The 14,486-nt window shown below is 38.8% G+C and overlaps 5 protein-coding genes and 1 non-coding gene across 6 annotated transcripts; 2 read left to right on the top strand and 4 right to left on the bottom strand.

The window, feature by feature from the left end:
* Positions 1 to 1,485: 1,485 nt before the first annotated feature.
* Positions 1,486 to 3,657, top strand: LOC18992717 (receptor-like kinase TMK2). The gene is made up of 3 exons (XM_024152277.1): positions 1,486 to 1,607; positions 1,779 to 3,124; positions 3,221 to 3,657. Exons 1-3 carry the CDS (start codon positions 1,486 to 1,488, stop codon positions 3,655 to 3,657), a joined length of 1,905 nt encoding a protein of 634 aa, XP_024008045.1.
* Positions 3,658 to 4,173: 516 nt separating this feature from the next.
* On the bottom strand, positions 4,174 to 4,835 carry LOC18992716 (multifunctional methyltransferase subunit TRM112 homolog A). The gene has a single exon (XM_006416150.2). The coding sequence runs from the start codon at positions 4,759 to 4,761 to the stop codon at positions 4,384 to 4,386; it is 378 nt and encodes a 125-aa protein (XP_006416213.1). The 5' UTR covers positions 4,762 to 4,835; the 3' UTR covers positions 4,174 to 4,383.
* A 1,709-nt stretch (positions 4,836 to 6,544) lies between these two features.
* Positions 6,545 to 8,799, top strand: LOC18992715 (probable protein phosphatase 2C 9). Its single transcript, XM_006416149.2, has 6 exons — positions 6,545 to 6,668; positions 6,770 to 6,876; positions 7,358 to 7,597; positions 7,689 to 7,965; positions 8,060 to 8,214; positions 8,302 to 8,799. Exons 2-6 carry the CDS (start codon positions 6,841 to 6,843, stop codon positions 8,437 to 8,439), a joined length of 846 nt encoding a protein of 281 aa, XP_006416212.1. The 5' UTR covers positions 6,545 to 6,668; positions 6,770 to 6,840; the 3' UTR covers positions 8,440 to 8,799.
* Positions 8,800 to 9,024: 225 nt separating this feature from the next.
* On the bottom strand, positions 9,025 to 11,625 carry LOC18992714 (14-3-3-like protein GF14 epsilon). Its single transcript, XM_006416148.2, has 7 exons — positions 11,476 to 11,625; positions 10,463 to 10,769; positions 10,126 to 10,213; positions 9,901 to 10,010; positions 9,663 to 9,811; positions 9,455 to 9,489; positions 9,025 to 9,351 (listed from the first exon to the last, which is right to left on the bottom strand). The coding sequence occupies exons 1-7, from the start codon at positions 11,540 to 11,542 to the stop codon at positions 9,346 to 9,348; spliced, it is 762 nt and encodes a 253-aa protein (XP_006416211.1). The 5' UTR covers positions 11,543 to 11,625; the 3' UTR covers positions 9,025 to 9,345.
* A 394-nt stretch (positions 11,626 to 12,019) lies between these two features.
* Positions 12,020 to 14,035, bottom strand: LOC18992713 (methyl-CpG-binding domain-containing protein 8). Its single transcript, XM_006416147.2, has 2 exons — positions 12,879 to 14,035; positions 12,020 to 12,555 (listed from the first exon to the last, which is right to left on the bottom strand). Exons 1-2 carry the CDS (start codon positions 13,943 to 13,945, stop codon positions 12,150 to 12,152), a joined length of 1,473 nt encoding a protein of 490 aa, XP_006416210.2. The 5' UTR covers positions 13,946 to 14,035; the 3' UTR covers positions 12,020 to 12,149.
* Positions 14,036 to 14,401: 366 nt separating this feature from the next.
* TRNAM-CAU lies at positions 14,402 to 14,486 on the bottom strand. Its single transcript is given in 2 exon segments — positions 14,402 to 14,437; positions 14,449 to 14,486. It is a non-coding gene; the product is annotated as a tRNA-Met (tRNA).

Raw genomic sequence — 14,486 nt, 5'->3', positions numbered from 1 at the left:
TAACTTTTATTTCCAACCCAAATGATCCTCTCTTACATTCAGAGATTCGACACAGTCTATGATTCTTATTTTTGTTCTTGTCTGTAAGTTTTTTTATATTTCTTTCCGCAATGACTTTATAAGATAATTCTCTATTATTTTTTAGTCACCTTCTATTTTTTCATAAATCTTGTAGTGATTTACCCATTTGTAGTGATATTAACATAAATTGTATATTGCATTTGCACATAACAATTTCAGTCTTATAATTGTAATTGCTATTTTATATAAATATTGAAAGAAAAATAGGAACATATTGTTTTCTTGTTTTTTTTTTGGCGCGTAAGGAAATAAAATTATTTATGAAAAAGGAATTTTTTTTTTACATTTATGGAAACGTGAGAAGATGATGAAATAGAATTTGTTACAAAAAAATTAAAACAAAAAGTAGGACACTCAGTGGGCTTGAACAATTTAGTTTCACCAACCAGTTGAGCTAGATGGTTTCTTACACATACCGTATGTTATATTTAATATTTTTGGTGAAGCCAATAATATTCAGGATGTGGGTCCGACATTAGTTTTAATCTTATAATAATAAGTCTCGGAATGTAATTACTGAATGCTCCTGCAACATAATATTCGTTTTAGGAAAGAAACAGTCTCTATTATTATGGAGTGAACCAGAATCCAATTGTTATATCACTGCTAGTATGTATAATCAAATAATATAGGATAAAATCCAAGTGTTATAGAGTGAACCGGAATTTTGATGAAGTCTCTGGTTTGATTGGTGGTTATTTTCCGTTTTTTGATAAATTTAGCGCGGGGGTTCGCTTCCCATTTTTTTAAATAGTTATATATATATATATATATATATTATATATATATATTATATGTTTTTTCCCTCCTATTTCTCTTTTTCTTCTTGACCAGCGACTCTCCTACTCTCACCTCTGCAACTCTCTCTTTCTCTGAGATTCTTACCTCCTTAACCGATTTTATCAAAATATCTCCGGTGGCCGACTAACGCCACGCCGGCGACTGGTAGAGTGGTTTAGGACGCGATATTGAAAAGAGAGTTTAGAAAAATTTGTTTGGCAATGCCATGGCCTACAAACTTACTATTTCAAGGATCAAATACTGCTTTAACCTTTTATGGAACGAAAAAAAAAATAATGGACGTTAATGGAAAATCTTCGTTTTAACTAATTAGACTTTCGCCTGCGTTTTAAACTAACAGCAAAATCCAAAGTAAAGTATAGATCCAACTCACAGCAAGCGATCGTTGGTAAATTTGGACTGTCGCCTGCGTTTCAATCAGTGACAACAAAATCTGAGTTCATTATAGATCGGTACAAACATATTTATATCCTCCGGATTCAAGGTCCTTACAAACTTTTCAGAGTTTCTTGCAAAGTTTTCTCCGGGAATTAGTATATCTCCGGCAAAGACGCCGACCTTTGCCTTGATCAAGGGACGGTGCACGGGTTCTCCTCTTCATCAATGTCGCTTTCTAAATGGTCCGTATTTTTCTTTTCTTTCGAGTTTCATGGTGTTCTGTTCTTTGATTTCCCTTGTAACTTGTTCAATATAACTGGTAACTCTACTGGAAATACAGTGATCAGGTGACTCTATGGTAAATTGGTTATCAATGGGTTTCAGATCCGACCAATGCACATATTTTTCAGGCATTATGATCAGTGTGTGAATTATCCCAATGGGACATTGTTTATACTCTAAAGTTGCTTAGATTATGGCTCGTTCATTTCAGTGAACCAATTCTAAATTATTTTCAGATTGTGTTGCCCTAATGGCCATGGTTTGTATGATGAAAAACTAACACTTCTTCTTTTGAAGTCCCCAACGCTCTCACTTGTCGAGGATGAGAAGATTGGGTTTCATGTTTTATCTGCTCTGTTTCGTGGTTTATGTGGAGGCACGTTTAAGTACAGGGAGCAGCAGTTACGGTTTATTAGATTCTCCAGAGGTACTTGTGATCCGAGAGTCACTCTGCTATCAATTGCCAGAGAATACGGTTTCCCGCCAGTATTTGCGCATAGTTGGAAAGGGGATGACCCTTGTCAGAACTGGTATGGGATCAGCTGTTTAGAAGGTAACATCACGTCCATCACATTTATCTCCATGAATCTGACCGGTAACATCTCTCGGAGGTTTGCAGATCTCACCTCTCTTAAGGTGCTTGATCTTTCACATAATCATCTCACCGGGACCATTCCTATGGAGCTGTTTACGTTGAAGAACTTGGAAATTCTTGATGTTTCTTATAATCAGCTACATGGAAAAGTGCCACAGATTTGGAATATCGTTATAGACACGGTAGGGAATCCACAGATGGATGTTTCTTGGAACACAAGGAACAAGAAAATATCAGTTGTTGAGGGACTTCTAATTGGGGCTGTCGTCGTTTGTTTGGTTATCATTGGAGGAATCGGTATTGCTCTGTATTTGGCTGTGAGAAAGAATCAATCTAACAGGCTGACAGAGCCGATTGAAACTCAGCAATCTGGTGTCGATATTGAGATCATGGAAACAGAGAACAATGTGATTTCGTATCAGATTCTGAGGGATGCCACGGATGACTTTGGCGATCATAATATCATTGGTAGAGGTGGATTCAGAACGGTTTATAAGGGTAAAATGCGGGACGGCATAGAGATTGCGGTGAAGAGGATGGATCAATCGTCTATTGGCGGAAAAGGTATCGATGAGTTCGAAGCTGAGGTTAGCGTGCTAACTAAGGTTAATCATCGTAACCTTGTGGGTCTCCATGGGTATTGTCTTCAAGGAAATGAGAGGCTTTTGGTATACCACTACATGCGACAGGGGACCTTAAGTAGACATCTTTTTGACTGGGAGGATGAAGGTCTGAAACAACTCGACTGGACTACACGGCTTACCATTGCATTGGATGTTGCTAGAGGGTTAGAGTATCTGCATACGTTGGCTCGGCAAAATCAAAGCTACATCCACAGAGACCTAAAACCGACAAACATTCTGCTGGGAGACAATATGCGAGCCAAGGTATCCGATTTTGGTTTGGTCCGGTTAACAGAGGAAGGCAAAGAATCATTCAGGACCAAATCAGTCGGAACGCATGGTTACATTTCACCGGAATATGCCTGTATGGTCTTCTCCTTTTGTCTATCGATTTTTACTTCTGATCACTAATATATATATATATATATATTAGTGACAGCTGAATCATTTCTCATTGTAGTGACAGGACGGGTGACCCGAAAGGCTGATGTTTACAGTTTCGGAGTCATCCTCATGGAGCTGATAACGGGCCAGAAAGCTCTAGACGAGAAGCGATCTGAAGATAATCTCCACATTTCCATTTGGTTCCGGAAAATGCTTGTCGATAAAGACTCTTCCTCAAAGCTCATTGACATGACCATCGAGGTCAAGGAAGAGACCCGAGGCAGCATCAACGAAGTGGCTGAACTGGCCAGTCATTGCTGCGCTAAGGAACCTGAACAGAGGCCAGAGATGAGTCACATTGTCTCTGTTCTTACCTCACTCACAGAACAAAAGTGGATACCCAGTGAATTGGAAGAGGACAAAGATGGGGACGACACAACTTTTCCGGAACTTGTAAGTACATGGAAGGAGCTCTTGGCGGGATCTAGTAGTAGCATTACCGTAGTAGAGTAGTTTGATTGTGTAGTTGTAGTTCGAGTGTGTTAGTTTGATTGTGTGATTTTGCGTTATAGTGTTATCTCGCCAAACTTGGTTTTATAACCAATATATCAACACTCGGTAATTGTAGTTCTAGTGTGTGTTAGTTTGATTGTGTGATTTTGTGTTACTGTTATCTCGCCAAAACTTGGTTTTGTAACTAGTATACACTAGGAAATTCTGTTTTCAAATCAGCTGTATTTTCGTTGGATTAGATATATTTTGCCAGCAATGTGACTCCCTTTCTGTTCCCTTTAAGCTGTTTTTCTGGCTGACCATTGACATAGTGTAAAAGAGCCATGATCGAGTCGACCTTGCAATGAAGCAAACCACATCTTTTCAAACTAGGTGAGATTGATCTGTGAATAAGTTGATAACCAAAGCCGGTGCTTTATGAGCTTCATGGCAAAAGATTTTGAGTTAAAAAGAGGGTTTAAGATGATCACCCCTAAGCACAATCTAGATGCACAAGTAAATACGGGGATCAATCATCGATTTGTCCAATACAATCTTCTCTATAAGCCATCAAGCAGACAAAGCAATTTCAACATCCAGAAACTGATGCGAATGGATTATATCTTACTAAAAAGGTTCACATCACAAATACATTAAGCAATTAAACCCAGAAACTCTAACAAAAACCCCCAAAAAAACTCATCATAGACGGTAAATTACAGATAGGAACCAAAAAAAAATATATAATTAAACCTCATCCTCATGGAGAAGCATATTGGGGATTCCCTTGCTCACCGGGAACTTCCGTCCAGTCTCGGGGCAGACAAGCGCGCCTTCCTCAAGATGAAGCTCGAGCAACGCGTGGTGGAGTTTCCTCAGGAAGGAATCGTCGGCGGAATCAAGGACCGTCGCGTCCGGCGAATCTTCCGGTAACTCGGTGTATCCCATTGAGCGAGCGCCTTCCACGAGAGCCTTCCACTCGATCTTCGCGAACATGTGCCTGAGAAAATCAGCGTTGAAATCGACTTCCTTTTGAATCACTTCTCCGACTTCGATCTTCAGAGGAAAGCCGTTTTTGACTCCTTTGATGTTGCAGGAAAGCAGGTTGTGCGATATGAGCCTCATCTCTCTCTCTCTCTCTCTTTTCTCTCACTGGCCAACCTAGAAACGAAAGAAGCAAGAGGAAGACTCGAAGAAGACGAAGATGCTTGCTTATGCGGCTGAGGGTTTTCTGAAATGTCGAAAATACCCTTAACGCTTTTTTTAGATTTTATTTACTCGGCCCATAATTTACCCGCGAAAAGACCGGTCCATCAAAAGTCCGTTGCGCTCTGATTTGGCCCGTAAATCGAAGAATATACGAACGGAACTTTAATCGAAAGTAGCGACCAAAATTCATAGTCAAGAGACGATAAATCAGATTATTAATCTCATCTATTCGCAATGACACCCTTTCTTCATGTCCGAAATTGGGTTCAACTCATTCCATGTTCTTCTCATATTTTGTTATACTTTTTTTTTGTCACACTCATATTTTGTTATACTTATTACACATTTAATCTTATGTCTTTATTATTAGAAAAAATTGTATTGTTCATCTTTATAATAAGTTTAAAATACAAATAGTTGTTGTTCTGAAAACGTAAAAGTTAGAATTTCGAATTTTGTGTTTGTAATACCAAATGAAATAATAAGTTTACTAGTTTAGCTTGATCTAACTTCTCTTAAATAATAGGCTGGGCTCATAATTGGAAAATAAATCATACCTACACCTAGTTTAGAGGAACACATCACGGAGGATTAGACGACCAAAAATATTTTTTTCCGGCAACAAATCTCTTGTTTAGCAATCAAATATTTATGTATGCATAAATCAGGGAACTAGCTAGCTAGTGATGTGTTTAATTAGAAAAAAAAAAAACCTAATTTAAAGTGTCAAAAGTCATGAAATGTGTGCGAATCACATTAAATGAACCAACAAAAGATGGCTAGTAAGCGCGTACAAGCCCTACCTTTGACCCTTTCAACTATCTTGTCGCATTCCTTGATACGTTGAGATTCTGGTAATAAGAAGCGACCTCATATTTTATGATTTTTAAATATCATAAACTTGGCCAAAATTAAAATAATTATCATAAACTTCTAAAATTTTCATTACGGTCCATAGCGCGGTAAAAGCAAAAGGTAAGTTTAACGCAATCGTTTAAGCGATGAAAACCAAATTGGATAAACTAGTTAATGTTTATATGTCTTTCTACGAAACGACTAGTGAAAACGAAAACATACGTTTACTTTAGTCTTTATACTCACAAAAGTTTTTTTTCTTCTTTTCCAACATTTTGGATGTCCAAAGAGTGAAAAGTGAAAACGCATACAAAAAAGAACTGAGATGGTTAAGGAAATGACATAAATGAAAAGGAAGAGGAAGTCAACATGCTAAATAGCCAAGGCTACTGATTTAAATGGCAGCTTTTTAATTGTCTTTGACCAGACTACTCTTTTGCTCCATATCCCATTTTCTCCCCATCTAGTTTCATTTACATTTATCTTAAGTTTCGCCCATATTTTCTGTTTTTTCTTACTTTTGTCCAGGAAGTCCTATTGTAGATATCTACACCCTCATTTTAGTTTAGTTTAATGGAAGGCAATCCATATATATATATATATATATTTATGAAATTCATTACCTCGCCAAAAAGAAACAGTTAAATGTAAAGAAAGTATTTCTAGCCACTTATTTTAACTTTTGTAAATGTTAGACGCCAAGAAGAAAAGTGTTAAGTGTCTAGGTCAATTCCATAATATGGGGCGTAAAGCAGAGATTTAAGATTTATGAAGCACGCCAATGCAATGTCAAGAAAAATACAGATAGCTCAACATATCTTTTTTTTTTTTGGTTTCCTTCAATGAATATATAAAATTTTCGCGTAGGAAAAAGACATTAACGAAAGAGAGCGAAGACTTCGTCGCAGAAGACTTTTGTAGATTTATCGTTGCTACCTCCGATTGAACCAGATTAGGGTTTATTTCAGGTAAAATCCCCTTTTCGATTTGCTTCTTCGTTTTTCATTTCTGAGCTGCTGAATAATGATTTTCCCCTTTTGATTTTGGTTCATGATTTTTTTTTTTGCAGATTGTTTGTTTATTAGAATAAATCCGCGAAGTTGAATTAGGTTGATAACTCGAAGACTTTCTTCGATTCAAATGGGAAAATTCTGTTGCTTCACTTCCGCTTCCGAGGTAAATATTTTCACTAAAATTCTTTGCTTTTTTTTCCCATCCTTGAGCTGTCTCAGATATAATTTTTTTATATTTGTAAAATTGTTTGTCCTGGATCGGTCATATCTCTGTTTTTCCCCACTTTTCTCTGAACGAGTGGAGAAACATATCAGGCAGTGGAAATTAGTAAGAAACCGCGTCTTCCGAGGTTGTAGTGTAATAGCTTGTTAAGAAATGATCTTCCAGAAACAGATTGTTAAGACAAAGTTCGCAAAAGCTTCATTTGCTATTACTGATGTGTTCAGAGTGTTTCTGATCCTTGTCTGAATCTTCTTGAAAGAGATTGTGTTATGTAGTTTGTATGGAAAAAATCTTCTTTTATCTAAATTTTTATGATTGTAGAATAGACCTTAATATTTTTAGGTGCCTTCAATAAAAGAAGAGCGATTTTTGAAGTGAAGATCTGATCTCTTTTATTATTTTTTTCTTGGGTCTGGTTTAGGTTGTGGGAGGACAATCATCATCTCGGTCGGGTAAAGGAAGAAGTGATGAAGGGTTGATCAAGTATGGCTTTAGTCTAGTTAAAGGGAAAGCTAACCATCCCATGGAGGATTATCATGTAGCTAACTTCATCAACATCCAAGACCATGAATTGGGGCTATTTGCAATTTATGATGGTCATATGGGTGATACTGTCCCTGCCTACTTGCAGAAGCACCTCTTCTCCAATATCCTAAAGGAGGTAAAAGGCTTTACTTCACTTATTTTTTGTATGCCAAATCGAGGATTATCATTTAGCTGCTTACCCTATGCTTAAGTTTTTTTTATCTCAGGGAGAGTTCTGGGTGGATCCTCGAAGGTCTATTTTAAAAGCTTATGAGAAGACAGACCAGGCCATTCTATCGAATAGTTCTGACTTGGGCCGTGGTGGGTCTACAGCTGTGACCGCTATATTGATCAATGGGAGAAAGCTGTGGATAGCTAATGTTGGCGATTCACGAGCAGTTCTTTCTCGAGGAGGCACAACGATGCAGATGAGTACAGATCATGAGCCCCGTACTGAAAGGTCGAGCATTGAGGATAGAGGTGGATTTGTATCCAATCTACCAGGTAAATAGCTAATCTGATACAGTAGCTTTTATCGTTCTTGATCATTATCTAGATAATGATTGCTGACAAGGATTCCGTGGTTGTGATGTAACAGGTGATGTTCCTCGGGTGAATGGTCAATTAGCCGTGTCTCGTGCCTTTGGAGACAAGGGCCTTAAGACACATTTGAGTTCAGAACCTGACATTCGAGATGCTACTGTAGATAGCCAGACAGATGTTCTAGTCCTGGCCAGTGATGGCATTTGGAAGGTAAAAATGACATCTTATTCTCTCTGCTCTCGAGTGAAACTCTTTTGTAATCTCTTGTTAACTTGTTGTTTGAAATGATGTAAACAGGTGATGTCAAATGAAGAGGCAATGGAGATAGCTAAAAGGGTGAAAGATCCACAGAAGGCGGCAAAGGAATTAACAGCTGAAGCATTGAGAAGAGAGAGTAAAGACGACATATCTTGTGTCGTAGTCCGATTCAGATGACAAACTCTGAAAGGATTTTTACAGGAGAGATGGTTTCTTAAAGATTATAATAAACCCGCATTCTCAATCAAGATTCATCAGGGACACAAGCTTGCTTGACTGGATTCGACTCTGATGATTTTCGTCCGGTTTGGACCGGTCTGAATTTTCGATTCATGACAGCTTCTTGCTATAGCTTATGTGCGTTCGTTGTTTTGTAAATTGTGTGTTTTAAGGACGACAAGAAAATGAAAAAAAAAAAACAAAGGAGAGAGGGAAATGTGGGTGACTTGTGGTGGGTGATGATGGGGATTGTGTTATTACTATTGGTTGATTTGTTATTTTGATTACCGTGATATAAATATTAGGTTATTCATATATGTGAAAGTACTTTTGGATTAGGTTCGAATTTGTTAAACCTCTTTAATAAATGAAAAAGAATATGTTATATTTGTTGTGTATGAGCTTTACTTGACTACATTATGTAATTTTTATGTCCATGTGTGCAAGTGCAATTAATTCGAAATCTCCAACATGCAACACGCTTTTTTTTTTTGTGTGCTGGTGCTAATAATACTCTACAACTCAAGACTTTCATGAATTTTGCAACATAAACAAACTATTTATTCACCTGAAACCATTTCATTTTACCTCTCAAGGTTCTTAATTCGTCAAAAGTGATCAAAACCCAAAATGCGGTGTCTCAACTCAACAACGAAGAAGCAAATTACACAATCCAACCATCATAAGAGAGTTTTTGAAGGTACGACTACGAAGTGTTGTTTAGTAAAAAGCCAAGATTCGAAAACGTGATCAAGAAAGACATAGAATAAAAATTACACATTTTCCAGTGTTTCGAGCAACGACGCTTGCTGTCTTCTCAGGATGCATCAACAGTCGTTTCTCTTGTCACAGAGGATTCAGGATTTAGTTCTGCAATGAAACCAGTACTTCCATGAGTGTCTAATTGTCAATGCAAAGGCAGACATATTTTTTTTACTAGCTTAAACTTTAACCGAAAAATAGCGTTCTATACCTCTTCTTGAGGCTCATCACCTTTGGATCGCTCTTCTGAGAGAACAAAAAAAAGAAGGTTGAGTTCCCAAGCATCAACATAACAATATTTCTAATCAAAGTTGAGGCTCTTAGCAGTTCAAGAAAGAACAAGATTCAAAAGGCTCATTTGATTCTAAGGAAACTACCTATCATCAGAGGCAGATAGGGAAATAAAAATTAAGTCTTACCTCCATCCTCTGGGAGGTCTGAAGTCCACAAGGTGAGATTGTCTCTAAGTAGCTGCATAATAAGAGTGCTGTCTTTGTATGATTCCTCGTTGAGGCTGTCAAGTTCAGCAATCGCATCATCGAATGCTTGCTTAGCCAATTGGCATGCACTGTACATCACATAGTTTCAGCGTGTTAGAGAGTGACACCACCGATTCCATTTTATGTTCTTTCCAAAAATGAGTGAACCAAAACAAACCTTTCAGGAGAGTTTAAGATCTCATAGTAGAAAACCGAAAAGTTCAATGCTAAGCCAAGTCTAACTGGATGTGTTGGTGCCAAACCCGTCTCTGCAGCAGCAACAGCAGCCTACATTGCCAGTACGAAAGATAAGCATATTGTTCAGTTTTTTTTTCCGAGCTCACATATAAGAAGGAAGGCACAATAAAAACAAAAAACAAAGACAGAAACATGATCGAAGTACCTTGTATGCCTCAAGAGAGTGATCTGCAGCTTCCTTGCGTTCAGTACCAGAACTGAACTCTGCCAGATAGCGGTAATAATCACCTTTCCTACATAGAACGAACAGAAAAGTAAAGCCAAAACGGTGAAACAAATAGGGAAACTATGTTCATAAATCTCAGACCCGTGGATCAACTTCATTTCAGGACAAAACATAAGAAAGAGTGGAGCCTATGTAAGAACTCAAACATATATATTCTTAGTCACATTTTGCGCCTTCAAGCACCACAATTACCCAAGGTCATACCAAATTTCGGTGCAAAAATGAACACCGAATAAAGAGGCATATGATGACTTACATTTTGTAGAAAAAGACAGTCGACTCCACAGCTTTAGACGATGGAATGAGGTGCTTATCGATGACGGACAAGATGTCATTACAAACTTTGGCAAGCTCATCTTCAACCCTCTTCCGGTAACTCTTAAGCCTCTTGACATTTTCCTCATTTCCCTTGGACTCTTCCTTTTGCTCAATGGAGGATAGTATTCTCCACGATGCTCTCCTTGCGCCAATCACATTCTTGTACCCAACAGATACTAGATTCCTCTCCTCTACCGTGAGCTCCACATCAAGCTGAGCAACTTTCTTCATCGCCTCAACCATTTCTGCAACAAAAAAAATTCAAGTAAGAAAACCCAAAACATGGACCAAAATAACTAAGCAGCTCAAATCACGTAAAAAAAAAACCCTAAGCTGTGGTTTCGCTTCTTAGTTTGCCATACACTTACAATATTTTCTAGTTTGCAATCTAGATTACTACGCAGAATCAGATCTTCACTTAACCAATGACTCGAACCAAATGGAATATGTAGCTAAGAATTTTTTTTTTAAAAGCAAATATCCAGCACCAAAGCAAACTGATTCCAGAAAATTTATCACTGTTATACTGACAGCAAGTGAAAACATAGATCTATTTCATACTAGCCACCTTTGTAATAGCATGGATACATGCTATGAGATTCGATCAAGTACATAAGATCAAGACTGATCAGAGCAACTAAAGATCAAGACTGATCAGAGCAACTAAAGATCAAAGCGTAAACAATAACCAAGGAATTACTATGTCAAAGCGAACACAATAAGCAAGGGCTCGTCTAAATCTCTAAATCCAGACCAATCAACATCCCAGAAAACAAGTGGAAATCAAAATCTTGGAGATGTAAACCAAATCAAGTCGAACAAAAACATTCATCATATCATCAGAGAAATAAAAGATCTGAGTTTCAGAAGCATTGACAAATCATTATCGCGTCAAAACAGTAAAGAGAGATCCAGAGATCGAAAACGTTCATAGAGAGTGGAAAAAAATACCATCGTATCTTTCGGTTTGCTCAGAGAGCTTGGCCAAGTAAACCTGCTTTTCCCTCTCACTCTCCATGCCTTTTTTTTTTCTCTGTTCTCTTTCTCTCTGTGAATTCTGAAACAACAATGGATGCTCGATTTGATTTCGAGATTAGTAGTAACCCTAGGATGCTCTGACGATGGTAATATACTGGCCGTTGGATCTACCTTTTTTTAGTCAACAAACTCTGAAAACTAAAGTTGTGAAATTATAAAAGTAACCTCCACGTTTTCATCATTTTTTACGCACAAAAAGCCTAAAAGAAAGATATTGTTCAATTGAACCCATATGGTTCGAAGATTGGCAACTAAAACAACGCAAAACGCTAACGTGACAAACGGAGAAAGACACGTCCTCTTGTCGACCATTAGAATTTGTTCTTTTCTGTTTAGTACAAATTACGAAACAGAATTTAAATTCACTCTTAGAGGGTACTGAAAAAAAAAACAAATTCAATTTAACTAATTTCTGACGATTTTTACTTCTTTTTTTTATGATGAAAAATCAGGCTGAATATTTGTTTCAACTTGGTTTCTGTCAATTGTTTTGTACAAATGTACCTTTCAAATTCTATACTCCTGTGTCAGCTAAAACATGCTTTGGTTGCATGAAACGCAAAATCTGAACTGCAATGAGAAAACAATTAGTTCAATAAAGCCGCCAAATTCTCCATGTTATCATCTCTTTTCTTCATATCGTCTTCGTTGTCTCCATTAAGAAATTCTGCTCTAGGGATCATTTTACCATCTTCCTCCACCAAACTGGTTTTCACAGGATCTATTATATCGCCATTTTCTCCGCCTTTTGCTTCACCAAGCACCTCGCTGCTGGTTCTCTCACTTCCACGGTTCTGGTTCGTTTCAGGGTTCGAAACAGGCAAGTCCATGGAATCAGAGTTACCTACTAAAGATTCGTTACCCATCACTGGTTCTCCTAGAGTGTGGTTGTCAGATTGAAAGGAATTGAGCCGGTTCTTGCTTTGGGATTCAACAAGAGACTGCAGATACGTGGAGACTTCCTTGCAGGTTGCAAACTCCTGCCCATCAGGACTGTATAGACAGTGAATACATAACCATAACGACAGAGGAAAAATTCTTAAATCATGAACTAATAGTGATAACAACAGCTAGATTCATAAAACGGCTAAGAAGACATGTTCTAGTGCTTATGTTCAAGGAGATAGAAAACAAAAAAGAGGGACAATCAAAAGTCTAGCAGCAGAAACTAAAACACCATACTATGTACGATTTCTGAATCCATAGAGGAAATCTAGTGCTTAGTTACTATTCCTTGCTATAACCAAGAAGATCTCACAGCTAATCTCAGGTCTAAATCAGAATCTAGAAACGATTAGGATGAACATTTATTATACCTTATGTATCTGCGACAAGCCAGCCACTGAATGCTCCCTTTCTTTTTGATGCAGAGCATAAGTTTCCATCCTCTGGGCAAGTATCCTCCGTAATCACAAGCTTTCACAACTTTCTTCTTCTTCCCAGCATTCACCCATTCACCATTCACCTGTTCCAAGAAAGCTAACAACTCTTCCTTTGTCCCCAACCCTACCGTGATCCTCCTCAGCTCCTCTCCATATGGATCCTCTTCATTATTAGCCAAGGCAGAGAGATCCACCATTGTACCTTCTCTGTTCTCCAAGCTCACAATCTCTTCCTTATCTTCGCTTTTGCAGCCATCTCCACTCTTTCTTGGACGGCCTCTCTTTCTCTTGCCTGGATTTGAGTCCATGGAGATTCCTGAAGCATCATATCCACTCTCTGTTCCTAAATTGCTACGAGTTTTATCTACAGACAGAGTTCCTTCCCTCTCCGATTCATCCGCATACGAATCCAAAACCCCATCGCTAGGGTTCCGAATCTTTCTCGGCCGCCCTGGCCTCCTCCTCGTTTCATTCTCGGATATTCCCTGAACGTTCTTAACCGAATCAAAATACGGATTCCGGTACACATTTCCATTATTATGGATCGGTAAAGAAATCAGCGGCTGACCTTCCTTTTCTTCGACCTCTTCCTCTCCTTCGTCTTCTTCCGCATTCCTCTGAAACGAATCGACAGAGAACAGAGATCTGAGAAGCGATGCGACTTGCGATTTCTCTTCACGGGAGGAATCGTCTCTTCGGCGTTGCGGCGACGGAGGTCTCGGTGGTGGAGGATCGCGCGCAAGGCGGACGCGGAGAAACGTCTGTTTCCGACTGCCAGCGGACTCATTGAAGACGGAGCGATCAATCTTTGGCGTCAAATCGTCGTCTACACCGGCGGAAGCAGCGAGGGACGCCGAAGAAGAAGAAGACGGAGAGAGAGCGCGAAGTTCTGACTGGGACAGGAGGCGCGTATCGATTAACGGCAAAGATTCGGCTGATAAACGGTCTCCAGAACCACCTTCAAAGTTGGGCTGATGATTGCCGAGGTTTTCGCCGTCCATGGAAGTCACCGCCGTGAACACGTCCGTCGCAAACGCCGGACCAACAGACGGTTTCAAAAAAGATGCAAATTCCGATAACTTTTTTTGCCTTTTAATGCTCTCGAGTCTCTCTATCAGGCTCGCTCTTCGAATTTCGGTTTGGTTTTTATAAAGTTTAGTGAACCGGTTATACCATTGCAAACGCAAGATAGGAACCGTGTCGCCGATTGTAGAAATAGTGAACGGGCCAGGAAGAGGCCCATATCGTTGGTTCATATGTTAATATAGTTTCAAACGATATGGACTTGGTCTGGGTAACTACTCTCGCTTTGTGATGGCATATACAAAATCTCCCACAGGTTATTGATCTGTGACGCTGACGCATCAATGATTTTTCATTTTTTCCGTTCCACGTAATTCCGGGGAGTATATTGAAATTGGGCCTATTATGGGCTGTCTTGAAAAGAAAAAAAAATATGGGATGAGAGAGGCTCGAACTCTCGACCTCAGGATCACTCAGTAGCTATGAGACCTACGCGCTAGCCAACTGCGCCACCATCCC

This window comes from Eutrema salsugineum, unplaced genomic scaffold (genome assembly GCF_000478725.1).
Source record: "Eutrema salsugineum unplaced genomic scaffold, Eutsalg1_0 scaffold_5, whole genome shotgun sequence".
Taxonomy (NCBI): domain Eukaryota; kingdom Viridiplantae; phylum Streptophyta; class Magnoliopsida; order Brassicales; family Brassicaceae; genus Eutrema; species Eutrema salsugineum.
This window is presented reverse-complemented; position numbering and strand designations above follow the sequence as displayed.